This window comes from Euphorbia lathyris, chromosome 3 (genome assembly GCF_963576675.1).
Source record: "Euphorbia lathyris chromosome 3, ddEupLath1.1, whole genome shotgun sequence".
In the NCBI taxonomy this organism is placed as follows: domain Eukaryota; kingdom Viridiplantae; phylum Streptophyta; class Magnoliopsida; order Malpighiales; family Euphorbiaceae; genus Euphorbia; species Euphorbia lathyris.
Genome location: NC_088912.1, coordinates 94,414,660 through 94,424,336, shown reverse-complemented (window position 1 = coordinate 94,424,336; position 9,677 = coordinate 94,414,660). Strand labels below are relative to the sequence as shown.

The 9,677-nt window shown below is 30.8% G+C and overlaps 1 protein-coding gene across 3 annotated transcripts; it reads right to left on the bottom strand.

The window, feature by feature from the left end:
- Positions 1-1,440: 1,440 nt before the first annotated feature.
- LOC136223470 (probable choline kinase 2) lies at positions 1,441-7,486 on the bottom strand. Of its 3 annotated transcripts, XM_066011489.1 has the most exons (9): positions 7,297-7,479; positions 7,006-7,139; positions 6,493-6,922; positions 5,799-5,920; positions 5,520-5,712; positions 3,495-3,612; positions 3,366-3,413; positions 1,892-1,992; positions 1,441-1,799 (listed from the first exon to the last, which is right to left on the bottom strand). In XM_066011489.1, the coding sequence occupies exons 3-9, from the start codon at positions 6,844-6,846 to the stop codon at positions 1,692-1,694; spliced, it is 1,044 nt and encodes a 347-aa protein (XP_065867561.1). In that variant the 5' UTR covers positions 6,847-6,922; positions 7,006-7,139; positions 7,297-7,479; the 3' UTR covers positions 1,441-1,691. The 3 variants fall into 3 exon arrangements, with proteins under 3 accessions (XP_065867561.1, XP_065867560.1, XP_065867563.1); XM_066011488.1 differs by lacking the exon at positions 7,006-7,139 and having other exon boundaries at positions 7,297-7,478; XM_066011491.1 differs by lacking the exons at positions 1,441-1,799; positions 1,892-1,992; positions 3,366-3,413; positions 7,006-7,139 and adding an exon at positions 4,005-4,075 and having other exon boundaries at positions 7,297-7,486.
- Positions 7,487-9,677: the final 2,191 nt, after the last annotated feature.

The following is a 9,677-nucleotide window of genomic DNA, read 5'->3' as shown; positions in this document are numbered from 1 at the left end:
ATTAATTGTGCAAATTTGTTTGATAAGGTTTAGTTATATAAAATGACATGGTAAAAATTAAAGGTTAAAATATAGTAACTAGAGATAAAAATGCCATCGAGGAACAATAAATTAATGGATTAATTACAAGTAGATGTTGATTACACGAATTTACAAATTTACAAATGAATACCTATGATATTTTTCTTTATAAACGCAATCTTGTGATTTGCAAAATTTTGTATTTTCTTTTGCTTTGTCAAATTTGACCAATAACATCAAAATGAAAATTTTAAAAAATTAAAATTGTTTAATATGATATTTAATATAGAACTATATTTTTAATTTTTCATTTTTTGAGTTTTTCTATCACAATAAACAATACTTAAATGGCCTCAAACCTAAAAAATTGAAGAATTAAAATGAATCCAAATGCAAAATTTTACAAAAAAAAAAAAAAAAAAAAAAAAAAAAAAAAAAAAATACAAACAAGATTGTGTTTGCAAAATATATATATATATATATATATATACCTAGGGCTGTAAATGAACAGAGCCGCTCATGAACGGCTCGGTGATCGACTCGATAAAAGCTCGGCTCGATTTGTAAACAAGCAGTTCGTGAACACGATTTATTGGCTCGGTTCGTAAACGAGCCAAGCTTGAGCAGGCCAAAGCTCGCGAGCAGGCTCGATTAAAACATTTATAAACAAATTTTAATTTTTGTAGAAAACTATATAGTTTTGTGTTAGTTCACAGATATCTAAACTTATATTATTTCATTTGCTATTAGATGAGTTCATTCACAAACATAATAAATGAGTAATAGACAAACTATTTGTAAGCATCTTGTTTATTTATTCACGAACTTTACTTGTGAGATTGTTTATGTACACAATTAAAGAGTTATTTGCGAGCAAACTTCACAAATATAATTAACAATTTACTCACAAGCAATTCATGGTTAGATAATTTTCTTAATGAACCAAGTCCAAAAGAGGATTTTGGGCTCGAAACAAACTCGAAGCTCGGCTCAAGCTCGTTGAGCAAGCCAAAGCCCGGCTCAGACTCGGCTTGTTAATTTTTATAGCAAGCTCGGCTCGAGCTCGTTAATTTTATAGCGAGCCGAACTTGAACAGGCCAAAGCTCGGCTCGATTACAGCCCTATATATACCATAGGTGCCCATCTGCAAATCGACAAAACCACATGTCATCCATATGTAATTAACCCTAAACTAATTGAAAAGGCTTTTAAAACCATATTTTTCAAAATTAGATTTTCGGACCCAATAAGCTGTTTCAAACATATTTTCACGAAACATCATCATTAGAGAGGTTTCACTAGTCAGTGACTCAAACCTCTAATTTTACCTCAACATGTTCCACAATGATAAACAAAAACAATAAACCCAATAAAGTAATTGAAGAAACCATTTTCCTTGGAACTAAGAACAATCTCATGTATAGGGCAATAATCAAGCATTTGCAATTATTAACACGTAACATCTACTAATCTAATACAATGACCATATTCAATTTTTGCAAAAACACATCCTAGTTTGTGAAAATACCAAACATAAATTAAAATACACTGAAAGCTTCAAAAGAATAATTTAAGAAAATATCTATATTTATGTACAGCTATATCCACAATCACTAAAGGAGAACTATTTATCAAAAAACAGAATAGCATAGTTAGAAGCAGAACCGGCATTACTTTTTCCCCGTAGATCCTAAAAGTAGAGGCTTCCTTAACCAGTACTGTTGAAATCTCTGCCTTGCATATTCCATGTAATCAAAGTCGATCTCGTTCACAAGTTCCTGATAAGCGTAAAACATCAGAGAAAATGTTAATAATAAGCTTAGAAAATATTGTTCTGTGAAAAAATTTCTATAACTTTTGCAGTACATACTGATATTATCCCCCACAGGCCCCAAAACATATGGCTTGCAAGTGTGTACTTCTCAACATCTTCCAGCAGCTTGTTCTCCTCGAGATCGCTAGCTTGATCACCTGCATAAAAACCGGTAGCTTGATTCAATGCTGACAATGAAACCACTTTAAGATCTAGTTAAATGAAGTCTAATTGTATATCAACGCCTGTTTGTTTGTCTTCTGAATGAGACAAGAAGTAATTTCGTAATCAAGAGCAGGAAACCGAGAATCTCACGAGTAAGGGTCCATAATTTGTCCTTGTAATTAGGGTGCATAAAATTATCCGAAAAACTGATTTCAGAAACCAAAACGAAAAATAAGTTTAACCGAAACCAATGAACTATGGTTTTTCATTTCAAAAACTGATTGTTAACTAAAAACGAAAATTTAACCGGTTATGTATATCTAATATACCTATGTTGCACAGAAACTCTTCTTCACTAGCATTTCCGCATTTTGTGTCCGTTTCCTTTACGGTTTCCTAGCCAAATTTTCTTAGAAATAATGTTTCCCGAGGTCCGTTTCCGTCTATGTGCAACATAGATATATACACATATAACTAATATAAATATATGTAGAATTTTAATAATCCATATAAATATGTATATTCATATTTAACTTTTAAGTTAAAATATTTAAAAAAAAACTTCAAAATTATTTGGGTTTAAGTGTTTTTTAATTGAATTTGAGTATTAATATTTTAATTTAGTATTTAAATAATTATGTATTACTTTTAAAGTGAATAATTATAAAGGGGGGCGGCCCGGTGCATTACGTGTCCCCGCTTAAGCGAGGGTCCGGGGAGGGGTCCCACCACAAGGGTGTACTGGGGCAAGCCTTCCCTTGCCAATTTTTTTTTTAGCAAGAGGCCGCTCCTAAGACTCGAACCCGTGACCTTCGGTCACACGACAACAACGTTTTACCGTTGCGCCAAGGCTCGCCCTCAAAGTGAATAATCATATATTTTTAAAAAAAATTATTAGAAGTCATTAATGGTTAACCGACTGAAATATAAGCTAACTGGACGAAGTAATAGGTTAAATGATTCTGATGAACTGGTTAATGCACTCGGAAAACTTTTTGTTACTGGACGGATTAACAGTCCATGTACACCCCTAATTGTAATGGAGTATTTCATGGTTGAGTACTTCTACAAAAATCAGAATTCGAGAGTAATTTTAGTAATTAATTCAAGTTTTTAAAGTCGTAGTATCATAACATAGATAGACTCGAGTCAAATGCATTTCTGTCAGTCATGTATTTTATTTTCAATTTTGGTCACCCAGTATTCCAAGAGAAATAACACCACAAAACTTCAATCATTTTGATAAAAATGATGTTTTGACCAAAATATATATCTATATGCATGTCGTCAATGACATTTGAGAAGTTCTGAAAGTCGACTCAAAAACAACGAATCACTGTCAATTATCAGGGTTTAAGACTAGTACCTGAAGAAGTCAGATATATATGCAGAAACCTTCTGCGCTCCTCCACATCTATAGCAATTAATTATTCAGGTAAAAAATTATAATTACTCAGAATGAAACATCAAAGAAGTCAGCACAATGATGACGTACCAGGGTATCTATTGAAATCCAATACATGAGGTGTATCAGTGTGATAATCAGCAGCCATCTCGCAGAAGTGGTTTGCTATGTCAAAGGCCACGGGATTATAACTTGAATATTCATAATCCTGATAAACAAGAATCAACACTAGATCATCAATTGGGCATTATACGCAAAAGAAAAGCATGAAAAAAGATAATTTCAGTTCCATGGTCCCAGGTTGAAAACAAGGAAAACTCATATTATCTGAGTTCCTTAGCTGCTAAGGGATATTTATGGGCATCAGTTGAAATGGCATTTGCAGATTTCAATTTTTCCAACTTTAAATTATAAAAGCTTACAAATTGATAGATTAAATCATAACCCAGGACCAGATTTATCCAGAACCAAAAACAAGAATAAATGTTTGCCAAATGGTAACTTCGGCATTCATGCCAAAGGTCTTGATTGTCCATAATCAGTAACTCTGTCTACAGTAACAAGATAGAACTAAATATAGCATGGTGATATTATTATTACCTGAAGGTCTATCTCCATTTGACTTCAGAACATACAGAATCCATGAGACCAATAGTCATGCCATCGATGTCCTAGAAGTCATTCAACCAGGCAGAGTCACAACTCTACTTGCATTACAATGCAAATGTGGTTGAATGCATCATAGGAAAAAAGAAAAAGGAAAAAGCATATCTAAGAACAGTCTAAGTTATGCATGAAATGATTTTCCACAGGCAGTGGTGAATACAGGATTACTCGGTAGGGGGGGCCGATTTTACACATGCGTTCGGGAAATTTTTTTTTTTTTGCTAAATCGAACTTGCTTAAATTTTTTTGTATATATGAGTGTTATAATTTGAATTGTCAAGAACCACTTTTAAATATTAATGTACAATTTTCAAAATTAAGCTAGATTTCGTTTATAGTCCTAACATGTAAAAAAAAAAAATTGGATTTAGGGAGGTATGAACATGTAAAAAAATTAAAAAAAATTGATTTCAGATGACCTACCAGACCAAAAATAATAATAATTTGGATTTATAGAGGCCTAACAGGCCAAAAAAAAATTAGAAATTTGGATTTAGAGAGGCCTAATAGGCCTAAAAAAATTAGAAATCTGGATTTAGGGAGTACCTAATAGGTCCAAAATATTGAAATTTTGAAGTTTGGACAAGCCTAACACGTAATGAGATATATTTAATTTTCTTTATTAGTTCAATACTAGTTTCTAAAAAAATTATAACATTTTTCCATTTTTTTTATGTTTAGTTTTAAAATTTTAAAATTTAATTTAGAAATTAAGTTGTTTGAGTCAAATTAATTTTTTTTTAATGGAAAAGACATAATAAAAAATGAGTTCAAAAGTGTTATGAAAATAAATAAAGTAATTAATAATGGTAACATAGTTTTATAATTATTGAAAAATAAAATTTAAATAAACAAACATTTTCTAAAATAAATTGAGGTTTGGGAGAATTGAACCTAGGACCTTTAAAAAAAAAAAAGCAAGTGTTTTAACCATCTCATCTACCTTTAAACAATGAAATATTATTACATAGTTTCTATATAGACTAATATTAGGGGGGGCCGAAACTACTCATGACTATGGTATTTCCGGTGGCCGGAGGGGCCCGGCCCCCCTGTATACGCCCCTGTCCACAGGTAGGGAAAAGTTCCAAGAAGTTGGCATATAACAAAATTAATAAAATCACAAATAATTAATATTAAATATGTTCTTTGGAAAGCAATTTATTCTATGGCCATTTACTTGATCATTTAATAGCAACTCCAGTCTACCTGCTTCATATACATGTTTCTAATATACACTGTTTCTAATACAAGTAAAGGAACGTAAGAAGCAATGAACTAATGGAAAATTTGGAAAATCAATTATCAATTAAACCCAAAGAAAAAGAGAGAACGATTAAAATATCTTCACTGAAGTTCATAAAAAAAGGTCAGGATATGTTAGTCATTCAGAAAGAAGTAATAATTAATTGCACTCACTACTGAAATAAAATAAATAAATGAACTTACTATTATAGTTATTGCTTTTGTCTCTTCATCAATCATTATGTTCCCATATTGTAAATCATTGTGACAAAAACCAATCCTTTGATGGCCATGGAGTTCCTTTTCCAAAAAGGAAATTTCCTCCTCAAGGGTGTCCAACTGAAACGCCTTAGCTTCTTCAGAAGAGCACAGAGATTTTGCTGTCTTGAGCCAATTTCTGAAAACTCAACAAAATTAAGTTATTCAAACTGAACTGATGATCTCATTTGCAAAATTCAATACATGGGAGAGCAAGAAAAGTACCGCAACCTAGCCCACAGGGGCACCGTTTTTGGACCAGGCATCTCAAGACCATGAAACTCTTTCAGTTTACTTGCTATAAGAGAAGATATTTCTGGATCACGCAAATCAGATGCAGACAGAGTCTGAAATCCACACAAAAGAGGAAGGCATGAGTTTTTTGTTTAAGAGAAATAGTAAATATTTATGATAAAAATAAAAATAAAAAATCCCCTCAAGAATACGAGTATTTCCCTATAAATGAAAAAGCAGAAACTGTTTATGGAACACCAATCCTCTTCACAGCCATCTTTCTTTCCTCCACAAATTAATTTAAGCTGTTGAGCATTTACATATCAAAGCCGAAATTCATATAATATTTAAATTAGGGGAGCAATCTTTGCTGGATGAATCAAATATATTTCTACTTCCACTGACAGGGTGAAGTATCCCTAGCAAGTTTCAGGGCATACACCCCCCTGATAAATATGAGGAACAATATTCATCTTTCAGTTCATTCAACATATGAGGGCAAAAAAGAAATACATGTAAGAAATGATGAATTTGAATTATCATATCATCATAATTTTGGAGGTTTCTTAACAGGTAAAATAAATAGCTCAATATATGTCAACTAATGGAATATGTATTGAAGATGATTTTCAATATACTGATCCAGGACATTATACAAAGACAAAAATAATGAACATAAACTTACCCTTGCCCGTATGAATTCTTCGATTCTCCCAGTTGAGAACCTCCCAAGAAGACGAGGCCCCTGCCCGTGCTTGGATATGAATTCAAATGTCCGGATCTCATCATCTCTATCAAAGAACACCTCCACACCCTCACCATAGATCCTTACCAGAACCTTGCGAGAGGGATTATCTGACTTCGTTGGCCACTTTATTTGAAATACCTCATTGGTCATTGCACCTTTGAGAGGAATCACATGCAATGCATTTGGGTCAAGCACATCATCCCATTTCGATGCCAATGACTTCAATTTTTCCTTAGCTTCTCCTGGTATACGACTTTCCTTGTTCCCATCCAGTTTCTCCACAGCACCCATAACAAAATACCAACCGAATTTTCCACCGGAAGATAAATCAATTCCCGCCTAATTCTTATTATAAGAAGAGTCAGATCTGATAAATGAAAGAGCCAATTAGCAAAATCAACAAGACGATTTACATTCGTATCAATCAAATCAATCATCCCTAAAACATACAATGCTCAATACTTTTTGGTACGGATCGTAGATATTACAAAAGGAAAGCCAGGAAAATGGAAAAATCAACCACCGCAAATAAATTGCTTCAGACTTCAGCTCTCAATTTCAGCAACAAGCAAAACAGCAAAAAGCTAAAACCAAAAATCAGAAGTATATTCAGTCGGATTCATTTCTGCTTTCTGATCCCCGGTAAAACAAATTGCAGATCAACAAAACAAACCACACTTTCGAGGATCAATCAGAATACAGCAATTAACAGCGATTATTTCGATGAAAGAAGAAATTTACCTTTCAGCAGAACAAAATTCTTATTTCTCTTTCTGGTTTTGCTGGAGTATAAGAAGTACAGATTATACCGGAAAGAGAAATGTCGAAAGTGGAAGAAAGACTCTCTCTCTTCTCGCCGAACTCTTTATTCTCGATGATCTACAGATACAATTATGCGGGACAAGAGAGATAGGAAAAGCGATGCTTATAGAGGAAGAATCCATGATGTTTTGATTGATTCTGAGCCGTTGGTTTTCTGACTGGATAATTTAGAATCGCCAGCAAGGAAATGTTTTTGGGAAAAAAGACATCAGCACCTGGCACGTGTAAAATCGACTGGATCCAAAATGCGGCTTATGCAAAAATAATAAAGAGAAATTACAAATATAACCTTATAATTTCATCAATTTATTTTAATATTTTTTAAATAGTAAATTCAATCCATTTATAATGTAGGTGTTTAACAAAGTAAGCTTACTTTGTCTTGTGATTTTGTAAATTTATCCAATGATTGGGAAAAACAATATTACTTTGTAAAAAATAAAGTGATATAATATATCTTCTATACTTACTTTGTTTACAAAGTAAGATTTACTTTGTTTTTCCTACTATTGGATGAGTTTACTTTGTCAACGTTTAACATCATCCAATAGTGGAAAAAACAAAGTAATGTTTAATTTGTAAAAAACAAGTAAACATAGTCTAAACCTTTCTTTTTATATTGATATTTTGGATTAGGTTATACTTACTTTATTTTTTACAAAGTAAGTTTTACTTTGTTTTTTCCACCATTGACATATTAAAAATGTCTCCAACCTAATACAGTAAAACCTCGATAAATGCATATCCTTGGGACCGGAAAAAATATTCATTAAGCGAGATTATTTATTTATTGATAAATGAATAAATTATTCATTTATCGATAAATCAATATTTATTATTTTATAGATAATTTGATATGAGCAATGATTACTTTAAGCAACTACTTGCTACAACATGAGCAAAATATACCAGAAGTTGTATTTGCACTACAAAAAGTTAAAGAATGTGTTCATTTTGGTTTAGGTGGAAATAAAAAACAATCAACTATAGATGTATTTTTTCAGAAAAAATGATTTCTAGTTGATTGATTGAAAGGTTTTGGTCTATATATATATATAGTAAAACCTCTATAAATGCATGTTCTTAGGACCGGAAAAAAATATTCATTAAGCGAGATTATTTATTTATCGATAAATGAATAAATTATTCATTTATCGATAAATATTCATTAGATATGTAATTATCTTGTTTAGGAAATATATTATTTGATTGATTTGTAATTATCACATTAGAGTAATTACAAATCAATCAAATAATTATAGACATAATTATAGATACAATTATAAGTCTTGTTTTTTTTTTTTTTGTAAACTCTTGGGTATTTATATATATATATATATATATATATATATATATATATATATATATATAATATTGTATATAATTTAATAATTATTAATTTATATTTTCATTGGACCCTTAAGGATTTAAATATTTTTTATTACTTAATGCATTTAGCGAGGTTATTACTTTAGTCCATTGGCCCAAGTAGGGACCGGAATAATTTATTATATAAGCGAGGTTATTACTTTATTGAATATTCATTTATCGAGGTTTAACTGTAGTATGTAATTCAATAATTATTAATTTATATTTTCATTGGGCCTTTAAGGATTTAAATATTTTTATTACTTAATGCATTTAGAAAAGTTATTACTTTAGTCCATTGGTCCAAATCGAGACCGAAAGAATTTATTATATAAACGAGGTTATTACTTTATCCAATAATCATTTATCGATGTTTAACTGTATGTGGCTTGCTCTCCCTCTTTCTTTCTTTTTCTTTTCTTTTTGACAAGACAATGTACTAATAATTTTATTTCTCCTAAACTTTTTTTCCTAAAATATAAAAATACTAACACATTTTTCTATTAAAAAAATTAGGAAATAATCCATGATAATTCAACAGTGATAAATTAAAACCTATTATTTTCTGTGTAAAAAGGAAACCTATTATTTTGTTATAAAATTTTGTAGTAAATTTATATATTCTTAAATTTTTATAAATTATAAGATAAAACTCACAGTTTATGCATTACAATTTGTAATTTGAATATTTAGCCTCTAATATATTTAATATTTTGTTATTTGGCCATTGATCTATTATTTGGTCACATTTGGCTTTTAAACTATCTTTGTGAAATTTCACTCAATTTTGATGAAGATTTGGCAAAACGTTATCCCTCTGATATGTGGTGATTTTTTGACATATGAACTTAACACGTCGTAAATCTTAAATTTTATTTGCCAAATAAATTTTTTTATGTGAAAATATAATTAATTAGATTAAAATAAGAAAA

Excerpts from the sequence above, each read along its gene's own strand:
- LOC136223470 (XM_066011489.1), bottom strand. The coding sequence starts at position 6,846 with ATGGGTGCTGTGGAGAAACTGGATGGGAACAAGGAAAGTCGTATACCA. Across the intron at positions 5,921-6,492 it reads AAGAATTCATACGGGCAAGG|ACTCTGTCTGCATCTGATTT; the intron begins GTAAGTTTATGT and ends TGTGGATTTCAG. Across the intron at positions 1,993-3,365 it reads TATATATCTGACTTCTTCAG|GTGATCAAGCTAGCGATCTC; the intron begins GTACTAGTCTTA and ends GTTTTTATGCAG.